The sequence below is a fragment of the Aphis gossypii genome, chromosome 2, assembly GCF_020184175.1.
Source record: "Aphis gossypii isolate Hap1 chromosome 2, ASM2018417v2, whole genome shotgun sequence".
Classification (NCBI taxonomy): Eukaryota; Metazoa; Arthropoda; class Insecta; order Hemiptera; family Aphididae; genus Aphis; species Aphis gossypii.
Genome location: NC_065531.1, coordinates 24430658 through 24450062, shown reverse-complemented (window position 1 = coordinate 24450062; position 19405 = coordinate 24430658). Strand labels below are relative to the sequence as shown.

Here is a 19405-nt window from a genome sequence, read left to right as displayed (position 1 = left end):
CACTTGCCCCCCCTGGACAAAAAATATTAAAAACTTGTAACTCAATAAATGTTACCATAATATAATTATTATTTTTAAATTTGAGAATTTTTTATTTTGACCCCCCCTAAAATTTTATTTATGGGCGCCCATGACTATGCATACACTTTCCTGGCGCTAATGAATGCATACGATATTTTAACGTTATACGCTTTTTGACAAAGGCTACATTAAAAATCGTCTTTAAAGTATAATGTACAGCAACGTTTCTTAATTTTGGGGTAGTGATTACCTCAACTAAGTATCACGTTGGTTAAAAATTAATAAGACGCGAATTTACAAAACGAACCTTTTTATTTAAGATTTTTTATCGAATAAAAAAAATACTTATAGCTGTATATAACAAGTTTAAATTAGGTACTACACATGAAATGTATAAATTGATATTCGAAATGGTATAGGTATTTCTTTGGTAAATTGGTTAATGATATGATATTTGTAGTGTTTAAATTTGTACTTAATATAGATAGGGGGTCGCCAAATGATTGATCATATTTTATACCTATTTTGGGGGTCACGACACTAAAAAGGTTGAGAGACCCTGATATACAGTATTCAAATATGGTGGATACATTGGATTCAACCACTTCGATGTCAATTATTGTGTTAAATCGATGTCACTATTAACATGACAACGCGTTGTCGATGCTCAAGTTCCATAAATAACCTATTTGTTATTTTCTTCTGATGTAATTTATTGTTTTTCGTATAAGGACCTATCATCAAAGTGATGAATTTAAATATCACATAGCCTGCACATAGGTAGGTTAGTAGGTACCTGATATATGTATAATAATTCTTTACTCGATTTGTGACTAACTGTAAAATCGCATACGCGAGCTGGTGAACGGCAGAGTTACCTATTTTTTGTAGTATTAGAATTAAATAACCAGAATGACGTCGTAAAAACGAAACAATCGGTATAAATTTGGGGGGCGGCTACATCGTCGAATAAAATACGCGCTCCGTTTTTATTCTTATTAGGTCATTAGATCGCGCAGTTTGTGGTTTTCAGTCGACGTGAATAAATTATTTTATGTCAATGGTTTCGTCCATGAACCGGCGAGTTCGTTGTTGATAACACGTACTCGATTTTGATTACTCCGATTTCTCGGTGATAACTCCTCGACCACGTAGAAGATAGTGGTAATCGCAACTCGGTACTCGTAAACATTAGATCTATCGAATATTTCACGGTGTTTGTTTTTTTTTTTTTGTTAATTATAAACTATTGTTGCTGCATATTGGCTATAGTCTACTCTACTCGTCTACTTTTTAACTACAGTCAATTACGATTAATTCGTTATAGTGTATCACTAGAAAATCCAACAGTTTCTGAAAATGGCTAAAATTATAGGAATCGTTTCTAAGTTTTATGACGATTACACGAAGACAACATCCAAAAAACTTAAGATAATCGATGCTTATTTATTGTATATAATGTTGACTGGAATCGTACAGTTTGCATACTGTTGTTTAGTAGGCACATTCCCGTTCAACTCGTTTCTCAGTGGTTTTATTTCATCAGTTAGCTGTTTTGTACTCGGTGGTAAGTACTAACAACTCTTACTACCTTTAATGAATATTGTTAATTTTTTTATTATAAATTTTATTTTGAACATACTAAGATTACAATTAAACAATTACAGTTTGACAATCATTTGTTGATCTGTTGAGTTATTTTTAAACAACAGTCGTCAGACATTATCTTATAAACATTTATCATACGTTGGTTCGTTAAATATTTAATAATTCTTTGTGGAAACTCCCATTTTTCTACAATCCCACTTTAAATAAGGTTTTAAATTTATAGCATTAACTATCCATAAAATCATTACATTCATTTTTTAAATATTTAATAATTAATTTTAACAAAAATTTAATGTTCATATGAATTATATAATATTTTAAAATGTTGTAAATAATTTGATGGTTGCTTTCAATTTTACATGTTCACGTCAATGACCACCGTGGTTTGCCCTGCAGGTGCCCACCACCACTTGTAAAATTATTACATTTTTATGTTACTGTCAATACTGTTATGACTTATGACTGATACAATTTTTAAATTATAGTCTACAGTCTTAAGTTTTTAATCAAGGCGTAATAAAAAATGGATTATTGCATGTCAATATATTGACACCGGTCATGTTTACTCATGTTGACAGTGTCTTTTAACTTGCTATTGCACACAATTTATATTTTAGCGATTTAAATGGATTAGGTATTTCCCTAATTTAATACTAAAATATAACGATCAATATAATACATTTATGTATTATTATATCAATAATTTGATGTAATAAGTATCTATATCTGTCTTATTTATTTTACAATTTTTTAACAAGATTGTAAAATATTTATTTATAGAAATATTAGATATCATTAGTTCAATTATTTTCTCTATTTTTAATTATTTATGCAAAATCTTAACTAATTATTTTAATTTTTTTTTCAGTATGTTTGCGATTACAAGCAAATCCACAAAACAAAGCACAATTCAGTGATATAAGTCCAGAACGTGGATTTGCTGATTTTATTTTTGCACATATAGTGCTTCACTTAACTATTGTAAACTTCATTGGTTAAATTCAACATAAAAATTAAATTTAAAAAAATATTTTATTGTTCCATTTTTTTTTTCTAAAAACATTTTGTGTAAATAAAGGATTAAATAAATACAATTTATACTTATACACATTTATATGTATATTTTTTATTCATCAAAAATAATAATTTTAATATTACTTTTTACTTATATTAATAAATTATAATATACTATACTAAAATCTATACTATTCTAATAATTAAAATATTTAAACTTATGTTATAGGACTTACAATTTGACTAGGATCTGAGTATTAACACAATTCTGTCAATAAAATTACTTAAGTACATAAAATAATTTTAATTAAATATAGAGGTGATAATAAGTGCAATATCTTCTAATAAGGTTTATCACAAAAAAATATAATATGTTTTAAATATACATTACATTAATTTACATGACAGTTCTTGGCTTTATATAATACCTTTAATTTAATTACAATTTATTAATAAAAATAAATGTACATATATATATATGTTATAAATGTATGAATAAGAAATAAAAGACTCATATATTTATACCATGTAATGAAAAAATTATTTGAGAAGTGTTCACTTATTTAATGTTCTAAAAAAGTTTGCATCATCACAATGTTTTCTTGTGTAAATGAAATTAACTATAATCATGGGCTTCTTAAGGTTTTTTATGAATATATTAAAAATATATTTAATACGAGAACATATAATATTTGTTTTTCGTATTAGTTCTGTAAAATTTTCAAATAGTCAAAATATACTTTTTTTATTATAGAGCGCCTAAATATTTGTAGTGCTTTTCAATCTATACATTTAAAAATAAACCTAAATCCATATATGAAATCTAGTTTACTATTTATATCTTTTAAATATTGTGACAAATACTCTGCTTATAAAAAACAAATTAAATTAACACTGTATAAATATATATTATATAAATGTGTAAGACCAAAGCCTAATTATTGATAACAGTAACTATTACATTTTATAGTAGAAATCATTCAATCTTAAACTTGAAATTGTTAACAGTTGTAAATAGTTAACTTCAAAACCCTATACATTTATAATTGGCCCATTAAATTAATCGACATAACGATAATATTTTTGTTGAAACTAAAAATTAAACTGAGCAATTTTACAATGTTTTTATATCCATTATTAAAATTAAAATTTTAATTTTCCCATTTTTAATTGATAAATGCAACAATAATAAATTTAACAAATATTTTACCCCATTGAAAATATTTTTATTGTAAAATAATTTCAGGTGGGACTTAAATCACAAATGAAGTAGTAAAAGCATACAATAATATTCCCAATGAATAGTCAAATATGGGACATATTACATTCATAAAGTCAGAGCCAGAAAGCCAATCTTCAAACTTAATATTTTTTAGAAATTAGCTTTACATTTAGTTTTAGGTTAAAAATATCCAAATAGGTAAGTAAATGGATAAACTTTACCTATACCAAAAGTCCAAAAATCAAAGATGTCCGCTTGAATAAATATTATAATAAAATAACCCAAGTATAAATCTAGTCAATAAAGGATCTAAATCTCATCAATTGACAGTTATAGTTTATAAATGTGTGCAGAATCCACTAAAAAAAATTATTTTTAGTTATTTTTAAGGTGTATATTGTAAAATTTAACAATGATCTAGTATTTTCCAAACATATAGAACTCATTAATGTTATGAGTAGAGTAGATGTACTCCAAAAGATAGGATAAGCGATGACAATTTTAAATTGTCTAGATATCGATTTTCTTCTAATAGTTATTATATTTTTATTATTTTAGATATACTTAAGAGGACATTTATGTAGATTGGAATTTTGGACATTAAGATCCTGAACCTTATGTGTATTATTTTATATCCTTAAATTAAAATCAAATAATGGGTTTCTAATCACAGTCTTAGCTTTCTTTTGTGTGAGTGTATGTGTGCGAGTGTGTATGTGCCTTTACAATGTCATAATTAGTCAGTTTTTGATGAACTGTCTCCGTCTTTGCTCATGTACCTCTGCCTTGCCTTCATAATCATTGCTTGTTTTCGAGCTCTTAACATATTTTCTCTTTCATTGGGCGACTTGGAAAACTGGCTTCCCATACTCATAAGTCCATCTATGGCGGGTTCACTAGTATTTGTGTTAAAGCTAAAACAAAAATGAATACGTGTTTAATGTAGGTTATACATACAAAAAAAATATTTAAGATCATTGATAATATAAGTCAAGAAGATAGTAATTATACTAATGAATATCCTTCATATACATATTATATATAATTTGTATTAAAAGTGTCAATTTGTTCCCTACAATAATAAACATTTTGCAAAATAAATTTACTTAGCAGGAGTAGGTGCATTGATAAATTGTTCGACGTTGTTAACAATCGGTACATTTTCAACAATAACAGGTTCCTCTTCAATAAATTGTTGAGGTGCTACTAGTCTGCCTTCTAATATGTTATCAATAGTTAAATCAACAGAACGAGTAGTAGATAAATCTTCAATAATTGAATGCATAGTAAAGTGTGGAAATAATTGTAGAACCTAATATATATAAAAAAATATATTATATTATTGATACATTTAATTTATAAACAAATTTTACCTGTCGAGCCATTGTTTCTATTTGTGAAGTGTGTATTTGACTTGTAGGTCTTAGAGAATGTGTTACTTCAACAGAAAAACTGGGTAACCATGACAAATATCTAGATCCTTTAAATATAGAATTAAACAAATTAACAATTTTTACGTTTTATACATTGTCACCATTAGTTATTTTAATTGTTATATATTAGGTTTATAGGGTTGAGTTCTGAAATATATTCATTATTCATAATATTTTTCAATTTATAATATTATCTAAACTTTGTTAAATTAAAACATAAAAAATATAAACATTTCTAAATTTTTAATTGAATTGTATCTGCTGAAAGTTCAAAAAAATGTAAATTACCATCGAAGTGGAAAAAATGATGAGGAATGTGAGTAGTACCCAAAGGCTCTTGACCACCATTATTTGTTGAATTTGTTGGCATATTTTGATTTTGACCTAATGTTAATGACAATCTGCACGTTGGACATGATGGTTCTTGTTCCATCCAGGATTGTAAACATCCATTATGAAATAGATGACCACAAGGCAATTTTCTTGCTGAATCCATTTTTTCCCAGCATATAGCACAGTTATCAGAATTTGTATCTAATTCTTCATCAGTTGCCATAGGATAACTAAAATATTTGATAAATTTAACACATTAAATAATAATAAATTAGAAAACCTTAGAACATGATTGCATATAATTAACACAAATAAAATTGTACAAAATCAATACGTAAATTGCTAGTAAATTTGTATCATTTAATTTAAGGAAATGCCTAAAAAAAAAACGACCATTGATTTACACACAGTATTTATACCCCACGTGGAATTAAAAAATTTAAAAAATCCAATTATTCAGTATCAACTAATTATTTGCTAATTCTTATACATTTAGCATTTTAATTCTTTAATTTTTTTAAATGACTTAATTTATTCTCATAATTTCAAAACTAATAATTAAATTAAGATATTAATATCTCCCCCATAGGAGTACCTTAAGACATTATTTATTTAAACTTTTTGTTCATCAATTATTTCTATTGTGACTGGTGGATCAATAATATTCCTAACTTTCTTTCTTCCTATTTCATATTAACTAATAAATTTCATAGTTGAAGAAAATATTTTTATTATGCATTAGTTGATTTGAATTTTATGCTATACAAATAGTTTGATTATTAAGGGTAATGTGTGGCAAATGTACGTTAATAATTATGCGAAGTATAATAGAAAATATTGAATATTGTTGTACCTATATTATGTATTTTATAATTTATTCTTTGCTTAAAATATATTTTTAGACCATATGAGCTAATAACAAGCTTAAGTTAATAAAGCAAAAAGATGAACAATTCAATCAATTCATTTTTTATTTTTAATAATAATTGTCTATTGCCTCCTACCAAAATGTACCCTCAATAAATGTTGCAAATGTAACTAAGATCTCCTTGTTTGTAATATAATATTGTAATGATTATTAACTACAATAGTCTAGGTTATTTTTTTATCAAATATTTATTATTATAAAACCTATTAACGTTTAAATTTTTTTAAGTTTTTACTTTTTTGAATGACAACATAGATTTTGAATTTTATATTTTGAAGTAGAAAATTTTTCAGAGTATTTTGATACATAAATATCAAAATTTGGACGAGTAGTGTATGAGTTTTAAGTTATAAATTATAAACTATTTATCTGAAATTCGAAGATTTATCATTTCATTGACACAACATAAGTTATTTTTCCTAAAAGCGATATTGATAAACACATCTTAATTTTATATTTAATAGTCTATAACTTACTTTTTTTCTAGATGAGAATGAACCCAAAGAAAATTTTTATGTTTTTGTAGTCGTTTTTGAATATCACTGATCAATTGTCTCATATGCATAAATATTACAAAACCAGCCATTGTTAAATATGAACTAGTCCATATAATAGCATGAGAATAATGAAGGATCTCCATCACACGTATACCAAGATCCAAACTTAACTCAGCATAGTAAATCAATTTACCAGGACTAGTTGTATGGTTTATAGAATTACGATGAAAAAGTTGAATATAATGTCGAAGAAATATATGGACAATACTTCCAGCCAACATCAGACACTGTAAAAAATAATGATGATAAAAATATAAATACATTTGTTAATGGGAAAAAAAAATATAATTACCTCGATGACCATAAAAGCAAATATATGTTTCGATAAAGTAAGACCAACAAGGTATGCAAAATTTAACAGCAATAGAGAAAATATAAATCCGATAGATAAAAGTATGGACATATGAATATATTTCCAGTTCACTCTAGTTCCAGTACCCATAGACATCCACATCTATAAAAAATAATATTTTACTTATTACTAATATAATATTTTTATTTGTATCTTATGATAAAAACTATACTTTTTTGAAATATTAGGCATATTACAAAAAAAAATATATATTTATTTATTTTATGACTAGAATTTAGAAATATCAAACTTTAAGACGGACTACTTTTTGCATTTAAAATTTTATTTTTATAAAATGATTGATATAACTATTGAACTGTCAAAAACAATTTTATAGGCTTGACTCTAAATTTTTTTTATTGAATATTTATTTTTCAATATTATGAAAAAGGGGTAATAAAATATTTAACATTTAAAAATAAATCAAGACAAATTAAGCGTTTAATAACTATTTTAGAATAATGACCATATTAATTAAGTTAATAAATATTTACAAACAAGTATAATTACTAAAATATCGAGAACATTCCCCATCACCCTTAAGTTATATTGTACCTAGTTTTCACTCATTTCTACCAAGAAAGTTACAACTGTGAAAGTGTAATGTACTATTTTATACTAAATTTTTTCTATACAGGAAGAGTGGAGATGGAAAAAACTATATTATATTATTAATAGTCAATATTTCATGTTAGACCAATATACATATGTAGTTTCAATTTTTAAATTAATATTTGTATACCTACATTGATTTAATCAATAGTTTTATAATTAAATTGTTTAATTAAAAAACTTTTTAAAAAGTTATTTAAGATTTAAATTAATTAAAAGATTTAAATGGTTTAAATCAAATAACTGAATACAGATAAAATAAACAGAAATATGTTGTATTATCACATCATATTAATTAAATTATATGTTTTCATACCTATATCATTATGAAGTAATTTATATAATTATTTAATTATATTAAAATTAAATATTATGTTGTAGCATTTAAATTTTATTGATAGTAGTAACCAATAAATTTTAGTAATTAAATGAAAATGAAACCTTAGGTTTTCAAACCGATAGCTTTAATTGAATTCATGTAATCAAAAATGTAAAACGCTTTGATATAGATAAAGTTCTTCTCAATGCAATTTAAAGTGTTGGTTAGATCTTGATATGAATATTGAGGGGATCAAATCATCCCTCACAGAACAGTTTTCTAACTATGTTACAGGTGTAAAATACAGACAACATATGTAGGTTTGGCATTCTCGTAATATACGTATTATCCTATACTGAACTCCATAAAAATGATTAAATCAAATTATTTAAAATCTTTAAATAAGAAATAAAAATAAATAAATTGCACATAGTTCAATCAAAAATAAAATTATTTTTAAATGATTAAACCATTTCATTAACTCAATAGAGTTAATGTACGTTGACTTAAATCTTATTAACACTCATAGCTTTTTATTACTATATTTTCTGAAGTACAATACATTAAAATGTATTTTTTTTTTCTAGTAATTGATAATATAACATAAAATCATGTCAAGTGACACAATTATGCAACTAAATAAGGTAAAGGAGAAGAACATTAAACAGATAATACATCAAGTATATGTTGAATATTATTGTATTTCATAAAAATGCATATAGATTGAGAAAAATGAGTATTATATAGTAGATACATATTTAAATGCGAAGATTTATAAATAACTAGTAAAAAAGAGTTACAAATTGAATAATGAATAATAATATATAAGTACTGATTAAAATGATTAAGTAAATTAATAATTAATTAATAAGTGAAATGAATCAATGACATTTTCCTTTTTTTTAAATAGTGACATTATAATGCACATTACGAAAACTAAACAATTATTTAAACATAACCTATATTACCTAAAAGATTTATTATAAATAAATAATAATATGATAAAATTAGTTCTAAATAAATATTTATATACATATGTATTAATAGACAATAAGCAACAATACAAAAATATATACTATAGAGTATAAATAAGTAATTGGGTTACGAGAAAATAGATTTAGTACAAAATATGTCATATTAATTTGATGTAATGTCTTATGACTTTTTTTAGTGACAAAATTAAATAGAAACAAAATTGTTTACCTATTTACAAACAATTTATATTATTATAAGTTATGACTAAAAAATCTGTAACCCGTAAATATATACAGTGAAACTTCTATTTAACAAAATCTCACGGGGAAAAAAATTATATTATAGTTGAATTTGTTAAATAGAAAATTATGTTAAATGGAAGTTTCACTGTATTTCAAATGTAAATAAATGGTGAAGTATCTCGATGCCCTCAACAAATATAAAAACACTTATTTTAAATTTTAATGGATAGGTTAAATTAGTAAATTAGATATTTTATAAAATTTAGTAGATGTTTAAAGATGAATACAAAATCACACATGACATAGTAAGTAATCAAAAGATTTTTGAAAGTAAAAATGTTTGAATTTTTAACTTAAATATTTAAATGTCCACTTTTTTGAAGACAAAAAAACTATAAAAAAAACTAGTTTTTTTTATGCAAAATTAGTATTTGACAAAATTGGATTTCTAAGTATAATGCAACTCAAAAACAAAAAAACTATGAATTACTATTACTACTTACTATCTACTTGAAATTTCCACCAAATGTTTATACTATTATTTTCTATACACTATGCATAATAATATTACATGTTATAATCTTTAAAATCTTTTTGGGGTATTTATAGACATTTTAAATTTTTTATTGTTTCTATAAATATTAATTTAAAAACAATTCTGATAAAAAGCTTAAAAAAATATTACAACGTTCCTCTTCTCGTATACTGTTGTTAAAACTTTTTAAAAATATAAAAGATAAATAGGCACAATTTTTTTATAAGCATTTGAAATTAAAATTTGATCAAATTTCTATAGTTAAAAGAAAATCGATTTTAGTCATTTTGTTATAATTTAATAATATTATTCGTGAGCACATGACATTTTTAAGTGTATTATTATATTTTATTTATATAATGATATTTTCAAACCTGGCAAAAATTAATTCAACCAAAAATATTTACTACCTAGTACCTACCTAAAAATGTTTACTAATAAAAATACATCGTTTAATGTCTTTTACATCTTATGGACGTATCACCAACTGTATTATTTGATATATAAGAAAAAATAAATACGATTTTTATTATAATTAATTAAAATTTATGCGTCTTCCATTCATAGGGATATTATCTTGTCTTGGTAATAACATAAATTAATAAAGTATTATGTACATAATATACTTACATATTCAAATCGATCCTTACACAAACTGGTCATCAAATGAAGAAATCCTAGGGTAGAATACCAAAATAGCCAAAGCGCTACTTTATCCAATGTATAAGCTTTAAGGATTATAAACATAAAAATGAACTTATAAATAACCCAGTTCCATAGACGTTCGCGAAATTGTACGTGTTCTACTGGTCTTAAGTTACCAAGAACAAGTGACTGTATAACAGCACCTATCATCACTATGCTACATATTGCACCATTACAAAGAACCTGAAAAATATTTTTAAAAAAAATAATTAATAAATAGCAACCATCATATATGATGTTTAAGTGTTTATAAATAAAAGGAAACACCAAAATTTTAATATTAAGAAATTGTGAATTTGTTTTTCATAACAAATGTTTAAAATAGTAATTAATACAATAATTGAATAATTATCAAATACGTCAGAGATGAAAAAAATGAAAAAAAACATGTTATTATTTTTATTGGTATATATATATTTCTTCAACAGTTATTAAAAGAAATTCATCTTGTCAAATGTCAATCAAAGAGCTAATATTATGTAACTATGTTATTTATCTGAACTATGCGTAATTACGATAACCAATTCAGATAATAACAATTACTATAATTTATTACGAAGGATAATAAAATTATAATATTATAAACTGGGTAATAAGCAGTTAAAAACTATATTATATTAATTGCATACCTCAGAATCTAAAACTAAAATGAAACAAATTTATGTTAGCCGTTGGGAACCGATTTTTATTTAAATTTTGCTTTATAACATATTATCAAAATATAATGTTTACATAGAACATAATGAGTTAAACAAAACAATATCAAAAAATAAAAATATTTATACATCAACTACAAAAATAGTAATATAAAAATAACTTCTCTAGGTCAACAACAACAAATAACAATTTAGTAATAAATACATTTAATCTAGATCTAGATTATCTGAGCATGAACAACATGAAATACTAATGAAATAACTATTTTTATGAATATTTTAATGGTCTTTATACATATTATATTTTTGTTAGACTTATAAGTTATGAATAAGTGAACTAATAAATAATATTCAAATTCAAATGTTAGTATATAAGTAGTGCAAATAATCCCTACCATATTTTATAATACCGTCAATTCGATTCTTTTGCTTGAAAAAATGTATTTGAAATATCGTCAATTTACACTTATAATCGAGACATTTTATATTTGTTTTACAATAGCTTGACTAGTGATTAGACATAAAAATATACATAAATATTAATTATGTCAGGCGTGGGCCGTAGAGAAAGCAATAGGCAATACCAAATATACTTTCGTGGTACCTACCTATCTTCTGAATATGTTTTTAAGAAGTTGTTTTAAAATACTTTGATAGTCCACTCCTATATGACACCACCGGTGATTTGTACAGGTTTAAGGTTCAAATATAATATTTTTATGAAAACCAAGCTCCACGAAATTCGTTTTTATCGATCATATTCACTATTCGAATTAAAATTTTTAATGCACTATCACTATCTTGCGTCGAGTCACCATAAAGTTCTCTTAATTTCGTTAAAAATGAAAATTATATAGCTAATAGTAAGATATGATATTCCTTATAAAAAATTATTGCTTTTACTCGCGATTTTTTGCCCTATGTCTGATTTTCGCATATTTATTGTTTAATAATGTCAAGGGTATTTATTTATTTTTTATCGACTAGTGTCTAGTTAACCTTACCAGTTAAAATTACCTCTCTCCTTTACAAAAAATTAACGTTTGAGTTCATCAAACCGCGAGGTATTACTTATTAGTTATTAGTGTTATTACTTTATTATATTAGTATAGACGTATACATAGTTAAAGTATAATATATAATATTAGATTAATTTAAAGCTGTCACAATAATAAAATATTTTATAATCTTAACATTACAGATAAGAAATCATTGCTGTAAATTTATTATAATTATTTGTAATAATTTTAAATAATAGAATAATTATTAGTATATTTTTTCTTTTATAATAAGGATATGAAAAAATCAATTTAATATAATTTTTAAATGAAAAAAGCACGACATGTCCATAATATAACCACAATTAATAAATTATAAGCTAATCAACACCAACTTATATAATATGGGTAAATGATAATAGGTTAAGTAAAATATGTAAAACGATTAAATTATTTAAGTCAATAAGACAATAACACAATAAATTCAATAAATCATACCTTTAGAGATAAAAAGAAAAATACAGAATTATAGATAGTATCTATTATATTGATACATTATAAATTTATAAATGTGTTATGAACTGATCACATGTTAATATACGCCATTGCTTTGTATTATTTAAATAATAATGAATTATGTGTAGGAACACTTTGGTTTCGACGAATCAACAATAATTGATAATTCACCTCCATTCTTAGTCATTCTTAGTCACGACCTAACTTTTACGAAAAATTATCAGAAGCGATAATTGTTTTCAATATCCATCAATATAATTTCTATTAACTGTGATCTGTTTTATACATTTTTAATTAATAATTTGTAATTCTTGTAATCTATAAATATTAAATTTCACTTTCACTATAAGCCAAACTTTAAAAACTTATAAAAAAATATTTATTATTAGAATGACCAATACTATAGTTAATCTACAACACATGTATAATGTATATTGGTATTATATATTTACTTTTTCTATTTCCATATGATTTTTAGGTAACTATAAGATTATAGTTTTTAAAATAATTACAATATTACGGTCTTTTGATAAAATAAATAAGTACTTGAAATTTTTAGAACATTCCTTCAAAAGATAATAATATAATACTAAAAACAATCACACCAATATGGGCACTATGGCACTACCTATACACAATTGGAAAACGAAAAATTAATTTCTTAAGTTTTAATCAGGACATGTTACGTATCAAACTAAAAAGAGAAAAAATTGTTAGTACGTTTTACTTTATCAAAAATGTTATGAATTATAATCATCTTTCGTTACATTAACTACACCAGAAATAATTTTTTTTTCCAATAATAAAAATACTGAGTAAAATTAATGCCATAAAAATGTTTATAGGTAAAGCAATACCTTTTCATCATACTGCGTAATATTGCATAATTATTATACTGTATTTATTGTAATATTTATAATTTATAACTTTATAAGCATCCAATACATGTCTAGATAAGTGTTTTATCCGATATCGTATTCTATTAAATTACTAACTAAATTGTCTCCGTCAATCAAAATTATTATATATTTAACAGAAATTATATACGTGCTAGACGCTTTGTTGCTCTGCTGATAATTTCAATTTTATATACAATTAATGGTTTTGTGTGAGATTGAGATAAAATATTATTTATTACTTTAGTGTATTATAATTTATAACAAAAGAAAAATAAATATAAATTTAAAATTGTTACTCTATTAACAAATAATAATATAGGTAAATAAAAAATAATAACTAATAATAAACATAATTCAAATAAAAACATTTTCTATAATACGCAAATACAAACATATATATTAATTTATGAATTAATATTATGTTTATATAACTATATTAATTTACCTTGGTATAGATACATACATTTTTTAAATTTTTTAATTTAGATATTATAGATAGTTGAAAAATCACCAAATATATAGAAAACAACAAAGATATTATATATTCGGTAACTATTGAGTACCAATAGCTAAACATACCATACATATAATTGTGTACCTGACTGGATATTTCTATGAGTTGTAGTACCTAATGCATACCAATTTAACTCGATATTTGATAACTATTAAATGATTTAATGTTATATTCATAGTTAATCAATATTTACACTTATGAATTATTATAAATGATTATTTTATAAGGTTATACTTATCAGTTATCAATATTTGCAAGGGCCAAATCACAGTTGTTTCTGTCCATATTCATATACAGACATACAATATTACGACAATAAACTATTTCTTCTTTGTTTTTACATTACTGACATTACTATAATATATTATATTATTCTGATTTCTGATTAAATTATATATTATATTTATTATAATTTTAATAATTTAAAAGTTTTATAAGAATATAAATACCTATAGACTTAAACTTTTTACTTCAATACAATATTTTAACACAACCTTGGTAAACAATTATATAAATTTGAGCATTTTATGTTGTAACAAATGTTTTAACATTTAGTTGAGAAAAGCTAATGGACTTAGGAACTTGACCTTAGTCACGAAGTAAATAAAATTTTACTGAATAAGTATCATTATTTTAGATGTAATAACTTGAAACAATTATAATATTATTCTCGAATAATAAATATAAATAATTCATAACACACTTTAATGTTAATTATTTTTTTTAGATGATAGCAGATTTTTTATTTGTCCAATGACATCATTAAATTTAATAAGTAAATAAATTGTATAATTTTTATCATGTAAAATCTCATGTAAAATTAAATATCAAAACATTTATAGCGAAATTATTTTTTTATAAATAAATATTGTTTCTAAATTAGTCTATTAAAATAAGTAATAAACATTTTTTTTAAATTATATATAAATGTATTAATAAAGTATTTAGTATATTGTATATTATTTAAATATGCTTTTTAAACTTTAATTAACAAAAAATTATTTTTATAATTTACTATAGTTAACTGTAACTTAATTTTATACTTTTTAACTTTCTAAAGATAAATTTATTAATCGTTTAAATTATATTGAAGTAGAATTAAATATTTGGTGAAAATGTAAATTCTTTAATAATGTTATTCTTGAGGTTATTATTTCTTTTTAGTTTTTGAGTCACAAATATTGAAATGTACAATATAAAAATATTAATTCGAATTTTTAGAAAACTGGTGGTATGGGAAACACTGCGTTATAATATTCCAATGTCTCCGAAGTTATTTTTGTTAATTTTTTACGAAAATAAGACTTTGGTTCTCAAAAATGCCAATTACATTAAAAATTTTACAAGAAACTTATATCGTAGATTGAAGAATTCTCTACACCAAAATCGTTAAATATAAAAATAAAAACATCGTGGTAAAAACAAAACATACTCATTGTTTCGTCACACAAAATTAAAATCGTGATATGTTAATTTGTATAGCAATAAAAATTTAAATAAAAAACATGTTAATTTTTTAGTTAGTGAATTTTAGTTTTGTAGTAATTAAATATTACATAATTTATAAAAAAAAAAAAAATTATAAAACATATCGCCAATAAGTGTATTAGTTCACAAATAAAAACAAATAATGACTCGTAATATTCTTTTAAATCACATAACTTTCTTAAGCTATCTTCCTTTCAACTACTTCGTCTGTCATAAGTCATAACACAAATTCTTTTTACTGAGAAATGAATTTAAAGTTTTGTCAGTAAATATAATATTATAATAATTGGAAAGTAAAATAGAAAACATACATTTTAATACAAATTAAAATCATTAAATTTCTTCTTAAAATCAAACTTGTAGGTATTAAAATAAATAATAAAGTCTTACTAACGACTGAACGACCTAATAGGTAATATAGGTTATTATCATATTATATTTAGAGTTCATGGTTAAATCAATTATAAAATCATTTAAAGTGATTAATAAATAATAATTATTATAATAAATATTTTGTAGAATTTGAAAAATACTATAAATACGCTCTAGTCGCTTTAATTCCAACAAACCTTTCAGGAAATTTATAAACAACCTCGTAAATAATCGAATGCTAGTTTATTCGTAAAATTATGTATTTAGTATTTACTAATAAAATTAAATATTAACATTGGGTTACACCGTACACTAAAATATATTAATTATAAATAAATATCTAAAATAAAATCTATAATATTATGTATTAATTGTGTAATAATAATAATAATAATAAATAATATTTCAATATAATATTACTATATATACAGCTAAATATTGTGTTTCTAGGCTCTAGCTAAATATTTAAAATTATAACAAAGAAGAGGGTCTAGTGGTTCTATTTATAATAAGGGAGATGATTATTTTCTACTGTCCTTCTTAGTTACATATTATATTGCGATTATTTCGTTATCTAGACACGGAACGAGTATAGTTAAGGTCACCCAGAAACCAGTAAGTTAGTCAAACATTCAAAACATATAATTTAATTCTTTATTTCCTCAATCTTACATCCGAGTATTTTTTAACAAGGAAATAAAAATCACCTATCCCTTTTATTATAACTAAAAAATACAATATTTAAAATTATAAAATCTCTAAGCTGCTAAGTTATAAAGCAGTGGTTTTCAAACTGGGTGCCGCGAGTATCCACTATCCACTTAATGTGCCGCGGTTTTCCCATAAATTACCGATTGCATTGAATTGTGATATAAGAAAATAAATAAATAATTAATTCAAAACAATTTTGTTCATCTAAAAAACAGTCAGTGTGTCGTGAACATTTTTTTAAGTTTACGGTGTGCCGTGTATAATAAAAGTTTGAAAACCACTGTTATAAAGGATTTTCAACTGATAGAATTAAACTAAATAAGAATATTGAAAAAATACATTTGTCTTCAAATGTAAATTGTTAAAAGTCAATTCTGCACATAAATAAATTATAAACTGAAGTTGAATCTATATAATATTATATAACAATAATGACTGCCTGTATATCCTTTATGCATTTATATATGGCTGGACCAATTTTGATGAGATTGTTTGTGTATGATTGGTTCCGTAGATGATTTAGATTTTAGATTCACAACTGGACCCTAAAGTCCAACCCGGGGAGAAACTCAAACAGGGATTTTAAGATTTATGATGTAATTTTTTTGTTAATAAATATATTCGGTAGTTCATATTCATTTATAAGTAATTCATTACTTATAACATAAAAGTATAAAACACATTAGACATGAAATTTATAAGGGGCAACGAAGTGAACAAGATCAGTTAGTAATGTATAAAAATTAAGACAGCCGGCAAGAATGCAAATTGTTCAAATATTTTTAAGGATAACATCTTTATTTTTGTATATTATCTTTACCCTGGAAATTTAAGTTATTTTATGCATAAGTAGATGATACTATGATAGGAAGATCAATTTAATTAATTTAATTTAATATTCCTTATTTTTTAATAAATAAAAATAATATCTAATTTTAACAAGATGAATTTTACACCAAATAAGCTTATTAATATTTTACATTTCTACTAATTATCTAAGAATTAAAAATTATTACTGCATGAATTCTAAATAACTTTTACATATAGTAGTCCAAGATGGTGGTAAATTAGGTAGAAAATAATATGTATATGTATTTAATTAGTAAAGTTCATATTTTTTAATATTATTTAATTATACCTTGATAATATTTTCAATAATTAGGTATTAAGCCATTTTCAACTTATGAATAAACATGCAATGTATTCATAATTCATTAAAACTTAAGAGATTAATATTTAAACTAAAATAAACAATTTATTGAATATTTATTAATTTAAGTATACAAATTAATTTAAATTAACTGGATCACTTGATAAGTATAATAATTTAGGATTAAATAACTAATGATTGATCTAGGTAATTACTACTTAACATTAAAATTAAATAGGTTATGTATGCATCATTATATAATAACTAACATATTGGTAGGTACATACCTACACATAATTTATTAATTTTTTTTAATTAAATTATTAAATTCTAGAATCTGTACAAAATGTATTAGGTAGGTATAATCAGCTAGAAAGATAACATCTGAATCATTAAATAATTAAACTTAGATGTATAGTTAAAAAATGAGGAAATTTATAAATGAATACTTTTGGTGGTTATACTTATTAATTAAATATGTTTTACACAATATGTTAACTTACCAAAAAGCATAAAGGATCTTGCAACATAAATGCCAAAACATTAAGCATTTGTTCATAATATACATCCATTGGATCGGTTTTTGTAGGATCTGCATCAATCTGGATATTAGAATTTGATTCATGAGATGCATCAAAGCTGTATTTAACTGAATAATAGGTAGCTGCAGAAATGGATAACACAGTAGCCGAAATATATGTAGATAGTTTAGGAACAGGCAGTCGGTCAACCATCATGAATGACATACTCTTTTTAGCTTGTCTATTCGTAAAATATATATTTATTTTATTTTTAAGTAGTACACACACAGAATTTAGTATCTAATTCACGTCCCGAACATAATTTAAAATAAAATTATGGTTTAATAACCATAGTAGATATTTTAACAGTATCACTAAAGTCTAGAATTATATCGTACACGTACTAACATACGTAAATACTATAATAAATTATGTTCAAAAACCACTAATAGATAAATTTAAGCACAAAAAATCATAATTCGCAAGAACGACAACATTGAAAACGAACACGCAGGATGGGAACATAAAACTGGCTGATAAAATACTACGGTAGACGGTATATAGTTGTAGACAAGTCAAGTAGTACAACAATATTATCATGATAATAATGTGACGCGATCCGTGACGTCATAACGTCACGTTTGATTTGTTTTGAGCAGTAGCTCCCTCTATGGGTCATTCCATGTTACTTTATAACACGTAACTCAAGGCATAATGAATTACC

General features: G+C 23.6%; 2 protein-coding genes across 2 annotated transcripts; one reads left to right on the top strand and one right to left on the bottom strand.

Moving 5' to 3' along the window:
- The first annotated feature begins 1168 nt into the window (after positions 1-1168).
- LOC114132656 (dolichyl-diphosphooligosaccharide--protein glycosyltransferase subunit DAD1) lies at positions 1169-2735 on the top strand. Its single transcript, XM_027998167.2, has 2 exons — positions 1169-1588; positions 2498-2735. Exons 1-2 carry the CDS (start codon positions 1381-1383, stop codon positions 2626-2628), a joined length of 339 nt encoding a protein of 112 aa, XP_027853968.1. The 5' UTR covers positions 1169-1380; the 3' UTR covers positions 2629-2735.
- Positions 2736-2872: 137 nt separating this feature from the next.
- On the bottom strand, positions 2873-19240 carry LOC114132652 (E3 ubiquitin-protein ligase AMFR-like). The gene is made up of 8 exons (XM_027998161.2): positions 18664-19240; positions 10782-11039; positions 7409-7570; positions 7036-7343; positions 5587-5861; positions 5239-5345; positions 4972-5177; positions 2873-4779 (listed from the first exon to the last, which is right to left on the bottom strand). The coding sequence occupies exons 1-8, from the start codon at positions 18904-18906 to the stop codon at positions 4602-4604; spliced, it is 1737 nt and encodes a 578-aa protein (XP_027853962.2). The 5' UTR covers positions 18907-19240; the 3' UTR covers positions 2873-4601.
- Positions 19241-19405: the final 165 nt, after the last annotated feature.